We start from the raw sequence: 24191 nt of genomic DNA on the forward strand, positions 1-24191 counted from the left end.
TTTCATGTCCTTCATGCCTTTCCTATAAGAGATTTGTTTGCTTATCTTCCATTGGTTTTAATCTTAAATTATAATATTGGGAAGATGGGTGTCATGTACTGGCCATTTTCTTCTTCTCATACTGGTGCATAGTCTTCATACCTGCTTGGTTTTAATCTTAAATTATAATATTGGGAAGATGGGTGTCATGTAGTGGCCATTTTCTTCTTCTCATACTGGTGCATAATCTTCATACCAAGCTGTGATGGTCAGTGCAGCTCGGATTTCCACAGGGAGAGAGTTATAAATGCTGTAGCAAGGCCAGTTCTCCAGTCATAACATCTTCTCTGCATTTTAGTTTCCCAGGGGAACACCAGCCGTTTAAAGGCCACCAGGTGCCTCAGTCCTGCCAAGATAGCATCCCTGTGCCCCTCCAGGGCCAGCTGCTCCACACAGCTCAGCTGTTGCATCACAAGCTTCAGCTGATGCTTAAGTTCCTGAACCTCTTTCAGAGTTGTTTGTTGTGCCAAAACATGGAGCAGGTGAGAAGAACTGAAAATGCTTCAGCAGAGTCTGCCTGAAAGCCATTGAGACAAAATGTAAAGCTGCATAGCTGGGTTTTTTTAGGAGCAGGTCTGGGAATTTTGCAGCACTGTAGTGAGAACTCGTGCCCTAAGGGCTTTAATTTGCTTTTGTGAAAAAGAGTTAGGAGCGGGAGGCTTAGTGGGAAATGTTGACTTGTGACAAGGAAACAGAGGATGCCTTGTTCTAGTGACCAGCCTGGCTGACAAAGGCAGTTGTTTTCATGCTGTGGACCTTAGACCTCTGGGAAGTTGTGAGCTCCTTCTTGGAGGGCATATTAGTGAATAAGAGAAACCCAGCCTGGGGTTACTGGGGAAAGAGCTGCAGAGCAACTTGGTCAAACAGAAATGGCAATCCTAACTTGTGGGCGGGGAAAACAAGCTTTGAGAGCACGGAATGAATGCCTGCAGGGCCCTGGCAACCTTGCTGCTGCTCTCATTCTCCCAGAGCTTTGCATCTGGGGTTTGTTATGGGTTTTAGTCTCATTTGGGATGTTTCTGAGTTTGAATAGGAAAAAGCCCAAAGTCACTGCTATGACTGGCTCGAACAATGGTGTTAGCTATGGTGGAACAAGAGTACAGCCTCATGGGGTTTACCTTCTCCCCTCCAATTCCCAGTTCTTCTGTCTCTTTCTAAACTGGTATTCTTCAACAGCTCTATTTTGCTCATCATTTACTGCTGTTTTTGCTTGGGAGCGCCTAGAATGAAACCCCTTCCTTCATGTCCCCACTCCCCTGCTGTGTTTAAACGGCTTTATGGATCCTGCAGACTCCACCAACTACCCATTAGTTTGTAGTCAGTCTGGTCTGGAATGAAACAAAACTTTTGGTAGCCCCACAAGCTGCCTTCCCTGTAGCCCTCTGCTTGGTTTTTTATCCCTTGCTATAGTCACAAGTTCCCCCAGGGTCTCTGAGGTGAAGCAGTTCAGGAAACCGGAAGAAAGAGCTTTGGCCAGGGCTGTTTATAAAAGATCCAGTCCTAAAGCAGATTAGAAGTGGTTTAAACATGCCAGGGAAGGTTGTCCTCTCTGAATCTAGAAATCCACCACTGCAGCGGGGGGTGAGGGGGTCATGCTTGCCTTACCACGTGCTCCAACACCCTCGTTAGCGGCACGCAGGGGCTGGGGCTTGTCCTTCTGCCTTACCTTTGATTCTTTTATGTAAGGAGGTTTTCTCTATTTAAGAGAAAACACAGGCACGTCTGGTGCCATTTCTGCTCAGTGGATAATCTCTTGGGACATGGTTATTTACCTGTCTTGAAACCTCCACCCCCACAGGGCCAAGTTGTTCCCTTCACACATCAACGGGACTCACTTGAGCCTACATAAAGCTGGCTCGGTGCTATTCCTGTCAGCGAGGCTCCGTACTGGGGCTGCACACCTAATGGCATTAGCCTTTCTTAGGTGTCTTCTCCTTGTACCTCAGCAGCAGCCTCTAACACAGCACTTCCCTACTTGGGGAAGCAGCATCAGGTGTCATTGCCCCAGCTTTACCATCCACAAAAGATGTGCCAGGCAGAGATGGTTGGAGCTGGTGTCCTCTGGGTTTGGCAGTGCCCAAGGGAGGTGTTGCAGAGAGCCTGGTGTCTACCCCCATGCTGGTGGCCCCTGGAGGTGGCTGGGTGGTGGCTATGAGTTACACCACCTCCTAAATGTGCTGCCACTGAGACTGACACTATTCGGACTGTGGAAGGGGGGTGAAGGAAACACTGACATCAGAACAGAGCATACCAGATCTCATTACAAGGAGTCTCTAATTGTTTGTGTTCTGTATTGTAACAATGCAGAAGGAAAAGGAGAGTCCTTGGCAGCCTCTTTACCAGACTTTTTCCAGGGCTGATTTGAAAGTGAGAAAAGAAGACTATTTTTTTTCTTTTTGGTGTTTGGGCTGCTCTGAGCCTGTGTTATACCAGCATGGGTACAGGATGGAAGTAGACATACCACTGGGTAGGTTGTGGACATATGTACATAAGGACAAGCTATTCTTATACTTCTCCCTCTTATTTCTTACATCTGCCTTTGTCCCAGCTTTCTGCTCCCTGCATCCCACCTACCCTCCCATGCTGAGGTGCTTGCAAACAAGGCCAGTTTTATACATCCCTGATCTCTGCCCTGGCTAAAAACTGTCCCTCTCCACCATCTGGTCAGCGTTGCAGCTGTCTCGTGCCAACACTTCCCCATCTCCTGCGGGACAGCCGCCTCCCTCCCCTCTCTGCTCCTCTGCTACATGGTTGGCCTCCTCGTTGGCCACCACCACAGCATTGTCAGTGCTCTGGGCCGGCTGGTGGTTGTCGCTGCTGTGCTCCTCGGCTTCCTGCACGTCAGACTCTGCTTCCTCGGTGTCACTCCCACCTCCCGCAGAAGGGTTGTTCTCTGGGAGAGGCTCCTTCTTCCCTCGGTTCAGGCAGCAGTAGCTGGCAACACCCAGGAAGAGAGCGGAGAGCACAACCTCTGAGCCCGCCAGGTAGAAGATCACCTCATAGTTCTTGAGAGCATCGACCAGGCGGCCTGATGGTTGGAGAAGAAATGAGATGGTTAAAGAAGAAATAAGATGGCTGGAGAAGACATGAGATGGTTACATTCAACCTACTCCCTCCTGCATGGACAGCCCAGTGCAGGTGGGCAACACCTGCATTTGGCTGAGGACCCATTTCTCAAGGGAAGAGCAAGAAGCCTGAATATCTAAAAATCACCCTGGGAAAGAGCCGCACAGTACTTCCAGAGAAAGTACAGTAACAATGCATGGTTGGTGTTTTTCCTTGTTTGGACAAGCTTAAGTAATTGTGCAACCCTCATGTTCAGGTCCCGCTCCATGGTGGGCCATCTTCTACTTGCCAAGGTGGGAAAAGCCTCTCACGATTTGGATTGGCCAGTCTCAGAAAAGAAAGTTTAAGAGGCATTGCTATTTCTTAAGCTATTATGCCAGGAAAACATTCTGAAGGGAAAAACAAATTTCTCTTTGGCAGAGAAATCCCTTTGGTTGGCCCACACCTGATAATTTCTGTGCCAGAGATATTCTCAATATATTTTCTGAATCCACTGGCGTTGGCTATGGAGGAAGAGTTCCCAGTCCTTGGTGCTGGGGAGCACGAACAGCTGCATTGCTGCTGTCAGGAGCAGCCATGGAACTGCATTCTTCATCCCGGTCTTGCATGCTCCCAAATGCACACGTGACCCCCAGTCCCTGCTGCGCTACAATGCATGCCCTGAAACCAGCCCCAGGATACCCTGAGGTGCCTCCTGGAGGAGTCACGGGGGGCACGTGGCGAATTCCTCCACAGGTGAATGTGCCCCTGTTCAGCCAAGCCGGATGGCAAGCGAGGAGCCTGCGTGCCCCAGTGCGTGCGTGCGCGTGTGTGTGTGCAGCTTATCCTGTGCCAAACCCCCTCAGCCCCACGGAGCAGGAAGCAGCTCAGGAGGATTACACCAAACAAAGCCACTTTGTTCAATGCCCTTCTCCCAACCAAGCACTGTTCTCCCCAGTCCGAGCCATCAGGATTGTCAGAGCACTTAAGCCTCCTGCACCAGGGTGGTCCTACAGCCCCCGACATGACTTGGTTGCCCCCAACATAGTTCTTCGGTGACCCTGCACTGTCTGTGTGCTGCTGTATCTGCACTGAGGCAGGAGGTCTGGGGATGTTCCTTGTTAGCGTCCCACTGGTGTGCCTTGCACCTTGGGGCAAGGTGCTGTTAAATCCCCCTCTCCTCCGCTCTCTGCATCTCCCTCCAAGACAGTATTTCTTGACCCTCCCTGGACTGGGACTCCCGACTGCCCCACAGATTATAAAGTGAGACAAGAATTATTGTTAGAATTTAAGAGGGTATTCTCTTGGCTGCCAAGTTTTACTTGAGAACTGGTTGGAGTTGCTGAGGGTGGATTTTACTCATAACGGGTGGTTTGTGCTGAGGAAAAGACTATTCACACCAAGGTCTTCAATGATGGGCTTTAGCCCATGTGTTTCAGCTGAAGAAAGGGAGTGCAAGAAACAACAGAGTGGTTCCTGCCTGGGGATTTTCCCCAGTCTTGTCAGGGGACTCTTCCTTGCAAATCAGGAAACTGCACTTTGGAAATAAGCCCTGGGAATGATTTGGCTTTCTCACATGTGATCAGACAGTTAACATTAATCTACACCAACCTCCATTCAAAACCCTGTTTTTTTGGGCTGTTTGTGGGGCATAGACCTTACCAGGGACTGTGACCTAGACTAGACTGGCTGAAAAGCTGTGAGTGTCTTAATCCTCTTAGAAAAACTACCAGCAAGTGCCTCAGGGGACTGTACAAACTGTTTTGACTTGACTGACAGCAAAACACCTGTGCATTGGAATTGGGATCAGAACAAATTGCCATCACTATTCACAGTGCCAGTCAAAAGGCCATGGACAGCAAGGAGAAATTGAGAGACACTTGCTTTGTCCTAATGAAGACTCTCAAAGGTTTGCCTGCAACATGTGTCTGAGCCTATCCTTAATATGATTCTATGCAACATTTCAAGGCAGAGATCAGCTCTCAGCTTCTAGGGCAAATTTAAGTTGAGAAATAGGGTCTTTCTTCAAGTGCTGTGTCCATGCCTGATACCTGCAATACTGCACAACAGCAACAGCCAAATGAATCCCCTGTAGCAAGACACCTACCTGCAGAGGGTGGGCCAATGAGCACGGCAAAAGCCTCGATAAGTAGGACCAGCCCGATGGCGCTGGAGAACTTCTGGGAGCCAACGATGGCCATCAGCACCTCGAACTGCAGTGCCCCCACCATGCCATAGGAGATGCCAAAGAAGACGCAGAAGATGACCAGCCCCGTGTAGTTGCTTGCCCTGGCACTGCAGATGTCAGTCAAGCCATTGAAGAGCATGGAGAAGCTGAACAGATATGCCACGTGAGGGCGGACCCACTTCAGCCCTGCCACCATGCCACAGGCTGGCCGGGCAAAGATGTCTATGAAACCAATGATGGAGAGCAAGAATGCGGCCTCTGTGTCTGGTACACCAGTGTCCTTGGCATAGTTGACCAGCAATATGGGGGGCACAAAGAGACCCAAGACTAGGATGAACTTTGAAATGGTGTAAATGATAAACCCTCGGTTGGAGAAGATACTAAAATCCAGAAGCTTCTTTCCTTTCTTGGGCTTCTTCTTGCCTTTCTTGCCTTTCTTGGTTCCATCAGTGGTGCTGATTCCCTCCTCTGACTTCCCTCCTATGGGCAACATCTCCTTGGCTTCATATTTGTCCTGAGCTTTCCCCATCTTCCTCTTCATGCCCATATCCAGGGGTCTCATGACTGCCCCACAAGTGCAGCAGTTAAGCAGAAGCCCCCCCATGATAAGGAACCCTCCTCGCCAACCAAACTTCTCCAGTAGCACTTGCCCCAGTGGAGAGAGGGAGGAAAGGAAGACAGGACTCCCAGCAGCAGCCAGTCCATTGGCGAGAGGCCGACGCTTGTCAAAGTAGGTGCCCAGCATGATCAGTGAGGGCTGGAAGTTCAATGCCATACCCAGACCTACATGGAAGTGAGAGCCAGGAGGGAGACACAAGTGCAAGAACATGAGGTGTGTTTTGCAACAAGCTGAAAACTCCCCTCAGACTATCCTAGTCCTGAAGCCCCATGATGGGGTGAATGTATTCCTCTATGCCTTCATGTTGGTGGATTACTCCTGCAGAAGATGGGCTAAACCAGCCTGTCCACCTGAAGTGGGTTTGAATCAGTTAATTGTGCTCACTCTTAGGCAGGACCTGAGCCTTACACAGGAATTCTGCCTCTTTCCCCTGCCACTGGGTACTGATGCCATCTACCACAGTCACCATGATCACTGAGCACCACTTGGGTTTCTTTTGTCTCCCAAGCACAGGCTCTGGCTGTTGAGATCCAGCAGATTCATCTCTCACATGTGCAACATTCAGGACTAGATGCTTCCCATAGCATGTGCAAATAGGTGAGGGAGACCTGATACTAGACAGGGCAGTGCTAAAGGGAAATACAACATGGTCTTGGCTCTAACCCAGGTAAGCCTGTGTTGCCCCCCAAATCCTGGCGCTCTCACCTGTCAGCACACCAGCTGTCAGATAAAGTTCAATGATATTAGTGGTAAAAGATGCCAGGATCATCCCAGCAGAAGCTAGCAGCCCGCCAATGAGCATCACAGGCCGGCAGCCAAACTGGTTCACCATGATGCTGCATACTGGTCCTAGGAGGAAGTAGAGGAGACAGAGTAGGTGACCAGAAGGAGACAGGACAACTGGGAAGGGGCAGGCAGCCTAAGCAGGGCACTCAGGGAAGTTGAAGCTGTAATGATGGAGCTCACTACTTGGCTGCTTAGATACACATCTCTTGGGTCTGGCCAATGGAGAGAGGCTGGTGGTGTGGCGACCTGCCTTTGGATCCCTATTCCCTGGCACTTGGTGTAATAGGAACAGCACTTCAGCCATGGGAGCAAACCCTGTATCAGTTATCTGGGATGTAGGTGAGGTGACCCTTGAGGTCTCCTGAGGCAGAGGAAACAGGAATACGAGATGCAGCACACTTCCCGAAGAGAAGTGGTAGGACAATTGTATTCTGCATCATGGTTCATGACCCGGCCAGGGAGCATGAGAAGAGTCCCTGGGGACATGGTCTGGACCCATGGCAGGGTGGGAAAGGTGTGAGATGAGGAGGGGGAAGCGTGTCCAAGCATCACCTGTCCCATAGAGCATGGCCAGCATGATGGAAGAGATCCAGGCTGTGTCACTGTAGCCCACGTGGAAATCTTTCATGAGCTCCTTGAAATAGACACTGACGGCTTTTGGGAAGGCATAGGAGAAGCCAGTGATCACAAAGCAGCCAAGGAGCACGATCCAGCCCCAGCCACCATCCGGGGGCTTCACAGGAGCTGGGAGTTGCCCTTCTTCTGGGTCAGGTCTCCCCATCTTCTAACCTAGGAATAGAAAGGCAGGCTGGGAGGAAGTAGGGTAACAGGGAGAGAGAAGGCGTCCTGTTGCTGCAAGAAGAGACAAGAAAAGCAGTGCAACAAACATTTACTACAAGGTTTTTCTCCATGCTCACCATCTTCAATCTCTAAGAGGCTCATTGGGGGACCACATCTGCTGTTTGTATCCTGTTCCTGCCAGGCAAGGTGAGATTCCTTTGGGGTGTAAGGTCATGCCTTGGCTGTCCAGAGGTGGGAAGCTCCCCCTGAGACTGGGGCAGCCCAGAGCTCCACAACCCCTGGGCAAACACAGCTAAGCAATGTTGCAGCTCCCAGACGAGCCTGGGGTGCTGTATCAGATGCACCAGGATCTTCAGCACCTCCCTTGCTTCATATCCAGCCTTGCCTACAGATGGTGTGAGGCAAAGACCAGCAATGTGAACCATTTTTACTTCCTAAAATCTGCCTTTGAGCCTCTTCCATGCTGTCTGCTCCAGTGGGGAGCCCTCTAGGACCTGCCCTGCCATGCCACAGAAATCTCCAGCAGTGAGGCAAGGAGATCCATTAAGCCCTCCGTGCTTTCCTCTGGGAGGCCCGAGTGCATCGTATTCTCCTTCTCCCTCCCCTCCCCGCCATCAGGGGCCAGATTTCCAAAATAGGTGAAGGGGGAGAGCACAAAAAAACGGTGGTTATTTGCATGCCAGAGAGATTAGGGCTCTGTACATACACGGAGGGGCCAGAACAAAGCTGAAGTGGGGAGAAGGAGGGAATTAGAGGGGATGTCTTGTGAGTCGCTCTCAGGGCTCTTAAGCTGCCCAGGAATTTTGCTCCAGCTGGCTGCTATGGGTATGTTTTTCATTTCTCCCTTAGGTGCCAGGTCTCAGTCCCTTCCAGCACCATTGGCCACAGTTTCTTGGCCAGCCAGGGTTATCTTCACACCTGTAAGCAAAGCCATCACTGGAGCTAGACTACAGATGCTCCCAAGAACATTAGACAGGCACTCTCCATGCCTGAGCTGAGCTTTTTTGGGTCCAGTTTGTCTCCTATCACTGTCTTGCTGGCAGCCCACTCCTAACAAGGGTCTGCTCTCCTGCTCAGCTCTCTTAGTTGAAGGACTGCAGGATGGCAGCAGTGTCCTTATCTCTTGGCACCAGCAGTTGTGGGAGATGCCAGGAGTCACATACGGACTGGAGAGTGCCAAGGGGACAGGGACTGTATTATGGATGTGAGACACATAGCTAGAACCTGGGAATTTTGGATCTGGGTGCATTTCTCAAGGAAGTCCCTGTTCTTCTTGTCCTCCAAGCAAAGGGGGTGAGTTGATTCCCATAGTTGCTGTTGCTGTTGTTTTGAATGTCAAAGAAGTGTAAATCCTTTAGATAAAAGTGTGGAGGGCACAAGCTGGGGCAGACCGCAGAGGACCCTTACTTGGCAAGAGTGGTCCTACCCAACAGTCACCCTCTGGATCACTGGCACCCTGACAGCCAGACTGAATAGCCTCTCTCAGTTTCGGCCATTTTGCCCACTGTTCCTGTGCCAGCTCCAGCTGATTGACAAGCTAGATCCAGTTGTACAAAAGGTGACCTGCTGCCAAGGCACAGTGATTTCTCAATCAGTGCTGGTGCTCCATCACTGTACCATCTGCTGCACATAGCTACTTCAAGTAAGAGCTACCACCAAACATAGCCTGAGACTTTTTATCCAAGCCCCTCTCCCAGCCTTGCTTTTCTTGAGCTCATCCTGCACCACAAATTAAATGAATCAATAAAACCTGTTGCAATCCATCTTTCCCTCAATCCTGCTGCTCCCTGCCAGCATCCTAGCAAGAAAACATTTGTCTAAATGTGACATGTTCTTCAGAAATTTTATAGCGACGCCTGTCAGTGATGAGCCCATGGCATCTGATTTTGAAGAGCACGTTGGACAAATATCTGTGAGTACTTGTTTGAGATTGGCTCTGGAGGGTACCTCTTCAGGAGCCAGTTGCTCAGTGCTACAGAACCGTATAGCAAAGCCTGGAAGCACTTTTACCTGCCTGCAGCCAGATGTTGGCTGAAAACAGTGGGGTGCAGCAGCGGAGCTCACCTGTGGAGATGTCTCCAAGGCCAATATGCCATAGTACACCTCTGCTGAAATTTATCCCAGCTGTGAGCCAGGCAGTTCAGGGCTGCCTTGTTCCTGACACCATGACACACATGCTTGTCTGCCCACAACTGCAGGCAGCGGTCACACCACATACCCTGGACCTGTCTTTGCACACTCTGCAACTCACTATAATTTTGTCCTCAGTTAAGGAGCTTTATTCACAGGTAAAAACACCATGTGTGAGTTCACATGCACCTAAAAGCTCACCAGCATGGGCATCTGCCCTTCCCTGTGCATCACAGGAAGGTGGGCCAGAGCAGGCACTGCCACAGAACTTGCTGCAGGTGGCTGCAAGCAGACTTGCGCTGACACCAGGAGGCACAAGCCCAGGCTGGAAGGGTGAAGACCACAGCAGGTTCAGCTGTGGCTGCCAGTCCCTGGATGCACACAGAGCACAGTGCAGCCAGTGCTGGATAATGCCCAGAAAATCCCCACTGAGCCAGACAAGCTGCACCCACAAGGGTCCACATAAATGCTCTTAGTGCCTCCACGCAGTACAGATGGGGTGGGGAGCCTCTTTATTGAGTGCAAGGGCCACGACTCATGCCACTAGCCTCTCCAACCCACAGACAACCCCCTGGGAAAGCACTTGTTAGAGAATTAAATGAGTGCAGGCCTGGGATGAATTGTCATATCTGCTGCTGGAGCAAGGATGCAAGCATGCCTTCACACCACTGACCTGTACAATGAAGCGATGACCTCCCAAGAACAAGCTGAGGGCTGCGCAGATCCGTCAACAGTGCTTCCTTCTCCCACTGGCTGGCACTTCCTGACTGTGGATGAGGGTGCTGGTTAGATGGTCCTGCTGGATCTTTTCTCCATGGTAGGCACAGGACAATGCCTGCAGAAATCTAGCACCTGTCAAGCAGTGACTTGTGCTCTGCTTCTTCCTTTGGTGCAGCTATGTCCTCACAAGACAGCTAATCCCCCTCTCAGCTTGCTTCCGTCCAGTTTCAGTGATGCACAGCAAAGCTGTCTGTGGCAGATCTGGGGGGACACGCTGTGTGGGGTACCCTCTTGCCTCCTGTGGGTGCAAGTAGTGTCCCACAGCAGTCCCAGTGTGGATGTGGGTCAGGAGCTGCTTATGGTTTCAGGTCGGCAGAGACCCAGCGGGTGCTGAGCGGGCAGAAAGCACTTCTCCACTTTTAAGAGGCTTTTCCAGCCAATGGGGATGAGGTGGCCGCCTGCCACAGCCCGAATCCCCCGGTAATCCCGCTGCCCAGGGACTCCTTGCGTTTTCCCCAGCAGAGCAGGGCAGGCTAGCAGGGATAGATTCAGTTGGAGGGATCAAGACAGGAAGAAGCGGGGTAAGGGTGAGGGTGTTGGGCGCTGGGGATAGCAAGATGCGGGGGAGGGAGGCAGTGGAGGAGGACACCACGTGCCCCTGATTCAGTAAGGGGCAAAATAGGTGAAGCAGCTGCTTTTGAATCTTCCTCAGCTGCCAGCCACAATGGAGAAAAAGTGGCATGGTTTTGCAGGGCACATGCCCAGCAGAGAAGTGAGACAAGGTGGAGCAGCCAAGGAGTCACTGCCAGCTGTGGCTCAAACTACCAGATCCTGCTTACTCCAGGCACTCAATAACCCCCTCTCAAAAACAACCTCCCCAGTGGATGATTCACAGAAGGAGGTCTGGCAGGTGCTGGGGACAAGCCAGTCTCTCTAGCTGCACGTGGGGGAACACTTTTACTTCCAGAGAGGGAGCTGGGGCTCAGTCCACATGGTGTTTTGGGGAGGAAAAGGCCTGGGCTGTAAACCCCTGAAGCCTCTCAGCAGCACGGGGGCTGTGGGGGCTTGGCCACACTCACAGCCAGGGTTTAATGTCTATTAATAAGGCTAATCAGCTAAGCCCTAGCCATCACTCACACTGCCTCTCCCGTGAGGGCTCCCCCAGCACACATAAGGTATTTCCAGATTGGCAAGGCTCTCACAGGCCCTAGGGGAATGTTTTTCCCCTGTACTGAGCAGTCCTGGGGTGCCCAGGGGCACATGTTCCAGAGGTGGGTGAGGAGAAAACAGCCACAGGTCCTCACTGCCCTCCAGCAACAGGACAGACAGGGGTACTCAGGGGCAGCCAACAATGGGGAGGGCAGCCTCCTGGTGCCCTCCACATCCATCCCAGACCCCTGGGCTGGTGGCTGCCCCATCTGGACTCACGGCATCCAACACCACAACTGTGGGAAGCCCTCATGGCCCCAGTGCTGGTGGGGAGCACCTGTCCTCCTCCCCTTGCTTCCTGTAACTGACTTGATGTCCCAGCTACTGAAGTGGACACAGAAGATGCATTCTCCATTTTATTTTTAAAACCCCATATATTTTCCACAGGACAGTACATGAAGGAACAAGGCAGTGGTGCTGGACATTGTCACTGGCCCCTGCCTTGCCCCAGCACTGCCCAGCAAGATACGAGGCTGCACCTGGGGTAAGAAGGGGCAGGTGCTGCTACAAATGGATGCAGTTGTTGAAGGGGTCAAGACCAGACCCTGTCAGCTGTACGACATCACTGGAAGCCTTCTTGTAGCCTTCCCTTTTGGGGTTTGTTCTGGTGGCAAATTAACTGTTTGGTGACAGTTCTTCTCTGCTCACAGCAAGGATAGCAAAGCTTCACCTTCAGCACCCCAACAGCACTGCCCTGGCTGCAGATGATCTTAGCCAGCCCCACCTCCACCTCCTGCACCATCCCCTCTCCCAGGCCACCAGCACCAATAACACCAGACTGCTCCCTCCCACTCAAGTACAGTAACACCACAAGGGGAGGGGAGCAGGGATCAGTCCAGTAAGGGCAGCTTCTGGCTAAAGCACACCTGACACCCAGGTGAGATGGGTCCCATTGTCCCAGAGGTATGAGAGGAGAAAAGAGAGTTCAATCCATGAGTGGTAGCACTAGGTTGCTGCCCAGCTGGTCACTGCATTATCACTCCTCCTCCTTATTATCTGCTGAAATTCTTCACTGCTCACAGCCCTGTTTCACCGGATGATGGGTGCTGAGCGGTCGTTGGTGACTGTGGGGCGCAGCTTGACTGTGGCAAAGGGGTTGGTGCCTCTGGAATGGGAAAGGAAACAGGCAGCTATCAGAAAGTCTGAAAATGCCATGCAGGGATCTCTGTGACTAAGCAAATGCTACTTATTCCTGTTGGAATCCCCTCCATGCCAAGGAGAAGAGCATGGTAAAGCTCATTCCTGATTGTGTTCTCTCCATCCTTAACACACTCTGCTGCACATTCCCATGTGGTTCCCCTTGGGCTCTCCTAAGGGCTTCTCACCCTCCCTCTTCCAAAGGATGAAGAAGGGACACTAGCACATGGCTGTCCCTCATGATAGCAATCTACACTTGTAGAGTGTACACTGACCCTCCAAGCAAGGAGCTGGGGAGCAGAAAAAGGCCACAGCACCACACCAGAAAAACAGAGACTCCAACCCAGCTGCAGGGGGATGAAAACCAGGGGTTTATGGCAAATCTCATCTCCACAGACCTGACTCATCAGGACTCAAAGCCACATCCTTTTATGCCTCAGCCCTTTCCAAGCAGGCAGAGATGCCCAATCATGTAGCTCCACACTCAGGCTGTGTGCTGCTATTGTGACCCTTCCAGGATGGATGGGAAGGAACATGCAGGTCTGGACATGTGTTCAGGTCCTACCTCATTTTATCTGAGTCAGGATAGGACCTTGCCAGTCAGCAGAGGCCAGAATGGACCACCTCTGCCTCCTGTCTTGGAAGGTAGGCTGTGCATTTCTTTTCCCCAGACACTTCCTTTTTCCTCCCACATTTGATAAATGATTAAATAAATTTGATAAAAGATTAAATAATAATAGCATTGTAATAATACTCCCCTCTGTCAGATGATTCAAGAGCAGAGTTCCACATCTTACTCACCGTGGGAAGAGTTCAGGGGGCTGGTCAGATACTCCTGATTTCTGCAGTGAGAAGAAAAGCAGCAGTGAGAAATTTGGAGTGGGGAATGGAGAGAAAAAAGTAGGGCAGGAAACACCGCACACATGGAAGAAGATTTCACAAAACACTTAGATGAGTTAGGAGCACAAGTCCTCTTAACAGGGCTCTGACTCCTTATTCATTCCAGCTTTGCAAAACTCCACAAATTCCCCACTTTAGATAATATCCTGAATTTTGTTGTGAGGGGTTGTTCCTACACTGCAGGTTCCTTACTCCCCTAGGACATCTTCCTTTGTTTTGGGGAAGAAAGGAGATTACTCAGATCCCCAAAATGTCATATCGGTAGAGCACAGCAAACAGTGACAGTCTGAGCTACATTTCACCCTCCAGCACAGCCAGAGATGCCCCCTCATATTGCCCACACATCCTGACAAAAAATCTGTCGTCCATACCCTCACGTGCTTCCTGCATCCATGGGGAACTCCAGGTGTCACTTAGAAGTGGACAAACCTGATGGACAAAGTTGAATCTAGACCCTGTGGCCTTTATTCTTGGCCAGTAGATAGTGAAGGATCAGTGACAACTGATCTGCTAAAGCACTCTGGTGGCAGACAAGAAAGCCACACGTGGCTACCTGGGATCCAATTGGGAAGTCACACCCATTTGTTTGTGGCTCAGCTGGGAGATGTCTTGGGCATACATCTAAAGCAAGTCTTTTCAAATTAGTCCTTCCCTCCTTTCTAGTGAGGTTCCACACTCTTCCATGCTACTCCAAATGCTGCACACAATTCATGACTCAATCCCAAGTCTATCTCTACACCCTAGCCCTGGCACAGGATGAAAATCCAGTGACCCAGAGGGACAGAAAGGCTGCAGAGGCTGTTCCCCTGTGTTGTGCAGCCTGAGGTTACCTGAAACCACAGAGCAGGACATAAAGGGGGAAAGAAAGAGTAATTAAATATTATGGTTTTCAGTTCTTTGAGACATCCAATTGCTTGCAACCTTGCACTGGCCTGGAACCAGTGACCATGGAAAAAGTTTTCCAGCCCTCTGTGAGACTGAGCAAGTAATGCCCCATGAGCAGCACTGTTCTTTCCTGCCCCAGATCCTCACCTTTAACTTGGTTCTCCCCTGTCAATTCCCTACTGCTGGAAGCAGTAAATGGAGGACTTCTTTCTCAGTATGTCATCCATAAGCCACACAACTTGTTCTAAGGTTCTCAAAAATAGCTGTGTCCTCTGCCTTTGCTCCCAGCTTTTCCCCACCCAAGCTGTGACTTTAGGCCAACCCTCATCTGAATTTAAAAGAGGAATCCTATGAAACTCCTCTCCATTCTCTGAAGGGAGAAGAAGGATGGCATCTCTGTTAGCTGGTCACCCACTCCCAGACCAGCCTGGTCACTCCATGGTCCTACTATTAGCAGAAAGAAGTGCTGCCCTGAAGCCACCAGAAATCAGGCTGGGAGGTCATGGAGAAAAGGACTGAACTGAAGGGTCCCTGGTGAGCAAAAAGAGAGAGAAATGAGAAGGGCAGGGGCAAGCAGTCCCCTGGGGAACAAAGCCAGGCACAGAGGATCTGCACACAACTGGAAGACTGGCAGGGGTCATCTGACAAGGTGGCATGGGAACAGACTAGGTGAGAAAGACTGGTGCTAACAAGGCTCAGGAAATCAGCAGGTCCCTTCACCAACATCAGAAAGGTAATTTTATGTCTCTTCTGGCCAAAGCAGAAAAAGTGTGCCTTGGAGGATGAAAATCAGATGTGGCCCACTTCACGCACACCCGCCAGCCACTGCTCCTGCACTCACCTTGGAGACAGAATTGACTGGGGCGACCACCCCACTCTGGTGACTGCTGGCACCCACTGAGAGGGAAGGTGGGTTCGGCACGCTGGGCTGGGCAGCAGCAGGCCAGTAATTGCTGGAGGATGGAGTGCTGGGACGGTCCAGGATGTCATCCATACTGTGGCTGCTTCGCAGTGGGAAGGACCTGAGCAAAAAGAGAAGACAGTGAAGTGGGAGTCAAAGAGCAAGGATCAGGGAGCAGCACAGGTGCTAGCACAACATGAGATGTCTCTGGAGGAAATACATGTGTCTTGGACTGGCTCAGTTGCAAGAACCTTTGAGATGACATTGCACATATTATGGAGCTGCCTAGGGAAGCCTGCAAGACCCCAGGGCACAATGAGGCTCTTGGCTGCTTCTCCAGCATGGGAGCCCTGCAGCTCTCCATGGGCCACAGTCTAAACAATTACCCCACTGGCATTTGTGGTGCACCAGAAGCTCCTGCCTGGTCAATTGCTATCCTTTTACCTGGTGTCTGGCTCCTCCATCTCCCTCGTATTCTCCAAAGGCTTGACATAAGCTTCAGGGAACCAGCCACACCTAGGACACAGGAAGAGAGACAAATGAGCTCCAGGCAACCATGGTGTGTGATTCTTCAGATCCAGTTGCCAAACACTTCCAATCTGCACCCATCCCATGCACCCATCCCACACATCAATCAAGCCACATTTGCCACTACCATATGTGACAGAGTTCCTGCACTTCTTTCACCCATGGGTGGGGAACAGGGGTTATCATGGGACAGACCTTGAGCTTGGAGCAGGACCTGCTTATCTCAGGAGCTGTGCAAAACCTGTGCTCCTGGGAGTAATGTTGGTGCAATCCAGCAAGAGACACTTCAACTAACTGCAGTCACAAGGAAGCTGTGGAAAACTAGTCCAGGGATTTTACAGCAGCTCCACTCCAGAAACAGCCGCCCAAAGAAAGGTGCTGCTTTTGTTCATCTCACATCTGTGAGCATTCCTGCAGACCACATCCTATGTGGAACAAGGCAGGCTTTACACAGAGATGTTAGCTGGCAGTGCCACAGGGAGTAATTCAGTAAGTGCTGGGTGCAGCAATTTCCATGCCCTGCCTGTGCTGGAGGCTGTGGCAGCAGCTGCAGCCTGAGCTAAGAAACAGGCAGGCCTCTCAGGTAACTCCAGCAGTTCATGGCCCTGAGCTGGATCCCATGACAGGAATCACTCAGTCATGCAAGCCAGGAGCCACTGCATCCCTGGCTCTTCTACCCAAAGCCCCTGGAGATTTCTCAGGCAGCCCATCCATGTCAGCCCTTCAACACTGTATCTTCTTGCCACGGAGAGCCCCCATCACTGAAGACATAGTGTTGTCCCTCTGAGACGGTGGGACACAGTGCCCAGGTAACATCAGGTGGCAAGGGGAGGTGATAATTTTGGGCTTAACCCTTCCAGCTCCAGACCCCACAAGCCTGCATCTGGCCAATTTACAGCAGCAGTCACATACGTGGATGAGCCCTCCAGTTTGCCATAGAGCCAGCCATTCTGCGCCTCCAGCATCAGCACCGTGATGACATCCCCGGGTTCAAACTGCAGCAGGGTCCGGTTGGCACCCGTCGTGTGGGGCACAATGGCCTGAACTCTTGTTGTGCCACTCCTCTTTCTGCCCTCGCTGCCACTGCTGGCTTCGCCAAAGGAACCTGAGCGGGACACCCGGCCTGTAGGGAGCAAACCTGTGGGGAAGCATCCCAAGGGCCTGGCTGGAATCTGGCATCCTCCTGCAAGATCCACCCTGCCCCACACTGAAAAGGACCAGTGCTTTCCCAGTCAAGTAATTACTCTAGTGGAGGAGCAGATGGCCTTTCAGGGAGAGAGCAAAGCATAGCATGTGAAAATCAGAACAAGCATCCTGCAGGAGACAATTACATTTGTTAGATTACAAGACAAACACATTGGTTTTGCACTGTGTCCTCTTTGGCCAAATGCCTAGAGCATAGGCACTGCATGCCCTGGCTGATGCCTTCCCTGCCTGACAGTCCTCTTCCTGACCTGTTGGAGCTTCTGATAATTTGGGTAATTTCTCTCTTTCCCTGTCCTTTTTTACTTCTTTTAAAAACTTAAAGCTGAAATTTCTCAGGAAGGAAAAGCAGGTGCATCATGGGTTAAGTGGCTGGGTTTCATATGGGAAGCTAATATTTAATCTGATAGTATGAGAGAAGGTGCTTTATTAAAATGAGAATTCTAGCAAGAATCAGTTCTTGTAGTTCAAGGAGCCTTGAAAGTTGCATATTTGTAGGTTCCCCACCTCAGACAGCCTGGCCTTGCCCTGGATGGACTCTGGCCTGAAGGCTGAGCTCACCTTCTACTTCAGCCTCGCTCTCTACAGCTCCCATAGGCACTGTCCTCTCACCATGCCCAGGAATATATCTGAGGTCTGGTGGTCTGATAGAGTGTTGATCCCTTCCCAAACCCAGCCCTCTTCTCAGGGAGCTCAAACCCGTGTCTCCCCACAGCACTGCTCCCAGATATGGGTCATACTGGCTGCTGATGGTGTCCTCCGCAGTGGCCGCCTGGGAGACTCTGGCTGAGGAGACATTCTCATTTCTGGAGGGTCCGGAGAGAAGATGCTGGATCTACTTCCAGTCACAGAAGAAGCAAAGTCCCCAAGGGGTCTCTGGGGCTGTTGGAAAGAAAGGGGGCTGAACACACATCCATAAAGGCTGTGCTAGGCAGGAGATGCTCCGAGACATACGCAGCCTTTTTAGAAAGCCAAACTCAGCACATTCCTCCATTGCAGCCCACACACAGGCTACTCTTCCTTTTGGCCAGAAAAGGCCACTGGAGCTGGGCAAGGCAGCAAGCACCATGGCTGGCCAAGGACTAACCTTGCCCTGCAGCCTCACCACCAAAGAACCATTGAATATTTTGGGTTGGAAGGAACCTTTAAAGGTCATCTAGTCCAACTGCCTGCAATGAGCAGGGATGTCTTTAACCAGATCAAGTTTCTCACAGCTCAGTTCAACCTGACCTTGGATGCTTCCAGGGATGGGTCATCCACCACCTCTCTGGGGTACCTGTTCCAGTATTTCACCAAACAAGGTGAAGCTCTCTATGGGCTCCTCACCATCTCGAGATGTGTGGGTATGAGCCGTCCTGATGGATACCCCTGGCCATGGGAGGCTGAGAGCAGCCCCTGTGCGTGGCTGTTTGAGGGGTTACGGCTGGCCTCCAGCTGCTCCTTCCACCGTGGTACCTTGGTCTGGATCATGCCCCGAGCCTGGGGAGAGAGAGAGAAAAGGGAGTGATGGACAGGGCAGACCAGCTACAGAAGAAGCTTAGGGCTTACACATACATTAGAGACCAAATTCTCCCACATTTAGGCTTGTGGGAATGGCCAAACAGCTCCCTGTAGGCAGGAACTTTCTGGATGGCACCCTCCAGCAGAGATTCCCTGGTACCAAAAACCCTGCTATAAACACCTACAGCACCTTTCCCTCATCCATCACTCACATACCCAACTAACCCCATGCCAGCACCACCCTTAGTCCCTGGCATGTTCTCCTCTCCTAGTACAGCCAGCTTGAACCTCACAGAAAGAAACAAAATAGTTTCCTGCCCAGATCATGTATCCTTCACCTAGGGGATGGACCAGACCTGGCTCCCTCCTGCCTGCATGCTTCCCCTCCAGCCCTGGTGTCTGCTCCCCCAGCTCTGCTCCCCAGGCTGTACCCTGCTGTAAAACTGGAGGAGAGTGTTGTAGAGCATCTGGTGCTTTTCAGCCAGGAAGCGGTAGCGGCGTTTCTCCTCCAGCTCAGCCTCCCTCTGGCTCTCAGAGACAAACACCTGCATCTCCGAACGCAGTCGAATCACATTCTCCTGTGTCACAGGGAAGAAAGGGAGGAAGTGATCAGTGAAAATCCAGCAGAGTGAACTCAGGGGAAGGGTTGGTCATCATGTCTATCAGCTTCCCAGTCCACTTGCAGTGCTGGAGCAGCTAGAGCAGAGTGCCGAGGATTAAGTCCTTGCTTCCTAAGAGTTCTTCAATGAGGAAAGGGCTTAGCAGGAATGAGTACCACAGGTCAGTGGCACCCTGTAGAATAGGAGTTTCCTACTTTCCAGATACGCCTGCTGCCTTTTGAACATTGGGGCAACCCCTTGTCTAAGGCTGCTGAGAAATCAGCCCTGGCTCCCAAGAAATCATCCAGTTCTTATTACCAACTCCCCTTTCTGCAATCACTGCTTACCTTCATCTCCCGGGCATTTTTGTCACGAGCCCTCTCCATTCTCCACAACTCTGCCATGCACTTATCCAGGTTGGTGGCTCTTCGCTGGTACTCCAGCTCATACTGCTTCTGGCTTTCCTGCCAGGGAGAAAACGGGCTCAGAAAGGAACCAGAGACCCACCCATACTCTGAGGCAGAAAGGTTCCTGCTCTGATGGGTGGTTGGACATCTGAGTCCACCTGCAATCAGGCTTCACCTGCACCTCGTATAAAATGTCTTTCCTTGCCTTTCTTTTCATTTTAAATGGCCCAAGAGTGCTGATGAACCTCTAGTTTTCAGGAGCAAGGACTGGCACCCAGCTTCCCCAGCACTAGGTCCCTCTGTCTTCCTCTGGGACACCTACCCACCAGCATGGCCAGCTGGGCCATGGCAGCACAGGACCCACAGAGTGTGGTTTAGGGAAGCTGGAAACTCTGCTTTTGGAATGCTGAATCTCTCAGTCCCACTGAAGCATTTGGCAAGTTCCACTGCACAGAGACCAGCCACCTGCCCTCTAGCTCTCCATCATCAGATGAACAAGGGGAGTTCCATGATGGGAGAAGGTAAGACCCCCTATCTCCTGCTGAGAAGAATCACAGAAACACCGCAAGTGTTGAAGCAAAAACCCTTGGGTGAAGGAGAGAGGGAAACAAGAGAGCTGAGGAGGAGAAGGGAGTTCATCACTTACACTGATAAACTGCACATCCATTTTGCTGTTCTTCTCCATGTGCTGCAACAGGTCCACATGGAAAGTCTGAGCCTGAAAGAGGCGAAGGAGCCATCACCTTTATCCCTTCAGCATATGGGATGTTGCATGCAGTGTGATAAGGGGTGGCTCATAAAACATGCTGAGCAAGTAACTCACAGCTGGGCTCTGGGCATGCCAGCCCTGTAACCCTCCTCTGCCACGTGCAGCAGGGAGGCAGGCAGCTGTCTGCAGGCATGTGTGAGGGCAGCTGATAGGGTGAATATGGTAAATGCTGATAAGCTGTATTTAAGGAAATCACTTCATTCTCGACCTCTGCCAGCCCTTGGGAAGACCACTCACCACAACTTCCAAATCAGAGCTCAGTAGTCTCTGTGTGTCAGACATCTGCATCAGAATTTCACCTTTGGGGAAAAAAGACAGGAGAAGGTGAAAAAGTCCTGTGGCTATTTTCTCGTGCACCCAAGGAGGCAGACCAGCAGCATGCAGCTCTGGCTGATGATACACAGCTGTGAAAGTCCAAGAGCTATCACAAAGCACTGCTCTCTGCACCCCGGCAGCCTTCCTTCCCTGGCACTGCTAATGTAGGGCTACCACAGCCCACATGGCTGCTGGACCAGTGCTCTGCTACAGCCCCAGGTGTCAGCAGGCAGCCTCGCCTCTGCCATGGGCTCTGACTGCTAGGTTTCTGCTCTGCCACAGCCCCTACAGGCCCCATTTCTGACCCAACTGGCTTCCCTGCTGTGGTGCAGATTTCTGGCTGTCCTATGGGAAGGAAGCTCCAATGCTGTGCATGGTCCCACTTCACCAGTGTTGGCATTATGAAACCAGGAAAGGAAGAGACTGATGACAGGGAGCAGAGGAGCTAGCTGGGAGGTGCAGATGACAAAAAGAGTCTGCAGAAGGGGCACATCTGCTAGAAGCTTTATTGTAAAATGTTTAGCAGTGGAGAAGCCGTTCTCTGACCACATTTTCAGCAGTCACAAGCAGGCTGCAGTTATTTACACTGCTGAGTATGAGTCCCTCAGCCCTAAGCTGCCATTCCAGCGGCTTGCAGGCTCAGGAGGAAAAACCTCATCAGTTGTTGTCAATGCATGCTCCCTGGCTTTTCTCTCACACCTCCAAGAAGGAGAAAAATGCTTCCTCCGTGATGAAAATGTCTTCTCTTGGGGCAGGATGCCCCAACAGGGACTGGTTTCTGTGAGAGGTCCATCACTGGAGGTCCATCACAGGAGCTGAGCTCACTCACTGATCTCAGAGAGATACAGGAAAGAGTGCTGGGACTGTGAGAAATACTCAAGGACACACAGTAAATTTGACTGTCACCACCTGGACAGGGCCTGGTACAGAGAGACATTTAGAGGAGCTGTCTTTCTTGCCCCAGTACCTGAAAATGGACCAACTAAGGGAGAAGGTAAAAAAATCATAACTGTGGCTCACCACAGGAGAGATGATGTGCAGGAGAGCCTTACCGAGCATGTGTGAGGTGGAACTCTGCAGTGCTTGCTCCCCAATCTTCTCAATAGCCTTAAAATACACTTCAGCTGCTTTGGATAATGCTGTGGGGAGAGGAGAGGGGGGGTAAGGGTCTGGCCTGCCTTCCCAGCATCACCAGCTCCAGCAAGCAGCACACAGAACAGCCACCTCCTGGTACTTTGCCTATATAGGCACCCCGTCTCTCCCCATCAGCAGTGGGTTCTGGAGCTGAAGAGTGCAGCTCAGGACACATCAGAGGTGGCAGACCAGCACCCTTGTCCTGGGTGAGGGGGTAGGGGATGCCCAGGCTGGATGCAACACTGTGATCCAGAGCCCTGGCTGTGGGAGCCCACTCACCATGGAAGGCACGCAGGTAGTTGTTCCCCAGGTACACCAGGTTCTCCAGCGCAGGGTTGAACTGCTCCAGGATACTCTGTGGCCAGGCAGGAGCACGTTAAAACCATTCTTCCTCATGCCCAGAGACCTCAGCAGATCAAGGACCCTGTGCTGTTGTTTGGCTGAGAGCCCCCTCTGGAGCACTGGAATGGAGGCAATGTACAGCCAAGCACAGCCAGCTCCCTGCATTGGGACTGGCTGGCAACTCCAGCTGCCCTTAGTCTTCCCAAGCCAGCCAGGAGAGGAGCCATGCCAGAGGCCAAGGTAGCCCACTGCAGAGCCAAGTGGTTGCCTAAATGAAGATGGCTTTCTCCCAAGGGTCCACACCCACTGCAGGCAGGGGAGTAACTGCAAGGGGATCTGAGCAGCCTTTTCCCTCACCCCACAGCCAGCCAGAGGGCCATTGCTTATCATCCAGGCATGAACACAACCCTTCCCTGGCCAGGACATGGTGCACTGCCAGACTCAGCAGCTTAGTAAGAGAAGAGATGGACAACTAGCTTCTCTGCTTTTATTTGCAATTATCAAAGGTGTCCATTGACTACAGAGAAGACCAGAGACTGGAATAAGCAACTCCCCACTTCTGTCAGCCCTTCCCCCCCTTGGTTCAGGACTGATGTATAGGGAAGCATTTATGAGATGAGAGACTCTTTCAAGGGAGTGGCAAAACGGCCAACTGAACATCTTCCTGCCAGCAGCCAAGGTGTATCACCCTTCATGCTCCATGTCCAAACCACCCTGGCTGCCCAGTTCCTTCCCAAATCTGCCCTTAGGACCCACACTGCCCTCTCCTGCTCCCAAGCACAGCCCTGAACCCACAGGAGCTGCTGCAGTACAGCCTGGGAACAGATTCAGCCCTCAGCTGTCCACGCAAAGGAGCCTTTGGCAGCAAACACTCATCTCCCACCCACCTGTCTCCCATACAGTCAGGAGCAGCCTTAGATGCCCATACTCACCTTATAGATGGAGATTGTGGATCTGTAGGACAGATCCATCTCTGGAGTCTTTCAGTCTCCCACAGAGAAGCAAGGAGCAAAGGAGAATACAAAGTGCTATTCTGGCCTGGAAGAACTCTGCTTCTGCACAGCCAGTGGGATGGAAAGAGTCTGTCACCAAGGAAGGACAGCAGGAAGACACAGATGTGGTACAAAGGGAGCAGTGATGGAGTTTAATAATTCACCAGCCGAGAGGCTGGAACTTGATCTCTGGAAGTAACCAGACTCTGAGGGAGAGAGGAATACTGCAACAGCCAGCAAGGACATGTGACTGCCTCTCTGCATTATTGATTGCCAGCTTGGTACTCAGCTCTGCCTGTCCTGACACCTGCAGCACTGGCCACATGCCTGAGTCACTGCCTTATGGCTCGCTGCCTCTGGAACTGCTGCCGCTCCAATGTGGCTTGCTCAGCCTCACTATCAGGCATCTTCAGGTCTCTCTCACGCAGGCACCTCGCAAGTCAGGAGATCCCTATCAGCTTGTGATCACAGGCAGCAAAGAGCAGCAGGCAGGGGGGAACTCAAGGAAAGCTCTACACAAATTTCAGCTCTCCCCTGCCCACTCCCCCACCCCAGGCTTCAGCCCTCTGGCTCTTAGCCTCGCTCCCACTCCCATTGTCAGTAAACTCTCTTAACAGCAGGAATAGGCTGAGCCTCTTGAACAGAGAGCATCTAAACCCCTTCCCAGGTTTCACCTCTGGTGAGCTGGGACCAGCATTGCCATTGTGATTTCTTCTGGGCATGTGCCTCAGAAGAGATGGATCAAGCAAAATCCAGTGTTCTACTTTTTAGGCCTGGACAGTTCTAAGAGGATCCTTATATTGCAGCTGGTCCAAAGCCTCTCTACTGTGGTGGCAACTGCTGTGGGGTAACCAGCCACTCACACCACCCATGTGCTTCCAGGGATGGCTGCAGGGACAGCTCATTCACCTCTTCAGCCCATACAAAGGGTATAAATACCATGTCTCAAGAAGCTCTTTCTTCTGAATTCAGCGTCTGCAGCCTAGAACCTCTCTGGGAACTCATAAGATGGAGAGAAAGACAAGACCACCATGGACTGCAT

At 51.6% G+C, this 24191-nt stretch overlaps 2 protein-coding genes across 3 annotated transcripts; both read right to left on the bottom strand.

The window, feature by feature from the left end:
- Positions 1–2323: 2323 nt before the first annotated feature.
- SLC16A8 (solute carrier family 16 member 8) lies at positions 2324–7458 on the bottom strand. The gene is made up of 4 exons (XM_063394892.1): positions 7230–7458; positions 6597–6740; positions 5192–6055; positions 2324–3067 (listed from the first exon to the last, which is right to left on the bottom strand). Exons 1-4 carry the CDS (start codon positions 7456–7458, stop codon positions 2676–2678), a joined length of 1629 nt encoding a protein of 542 aa, XP_063250962.1. The 3' UTR covers positions 2324–2675.
- A 4429-nt stretch (positions 7459–11887) lies between these two features.
- BAIAP2L2 (BAR/IMD domain containing adaptor protein 2 like 2) lies at positions 11888–23689 on the bottom strand. 2 transcript variants are annotated; one of them, XM_063395883.1, is made up of 13 exons: positions 22095–23689; positions 21734–21820; positions 20604–20665; positions 20244–20315; positions 19538–19654; positions 19023–19169; positions 18418–18570; positions 17832–17973; positions 16801–17011; positions 15805–15876; positions 15301–15481; positions 13476–13516; positions 11888–12642 (listed from the first exon to the last, which is right to left on the bottom strand). In XM_063395883.1, the coding sequence occupies exons 2-13, from the start codon at positions 21738–21740 to the stop codon at positions 12567–12569; spliced, it is 1281 nt and encodes a 426-aa protein (XP_063251953.1). In that variant the 5' UTR covers positions 21741–21820; positions 22095–23689; the 3' UTR covers positions 11888–12566. The 2 variants fall into 2 exon arrangements, with proteins under 2 accessions (XP_063251953.1, XP_063251952.1); XM_063395882.1 differs by having other exon boundaries at positions 16801–17026; positions 22095–23688.
- Positions 23690–24191: the final 502 nt, after the last annotated feature.

The sequence above is a fragment of the Prinia subflava genome, chromosome 4, assembly GCF_021018805.1.
Source record: "Prinia subflava isolate CZ2003 ecotype Zambia chromosome 4, Cam_Psub_1.2, whole genome shotgun sequence".
Taxonomy (NCBI): domain Eukaryota; kingdom Metazoa; phylum Chordata; class Aves; order Passeriformes; family Cisticolidae; genus Prinia; species Prinia subflava.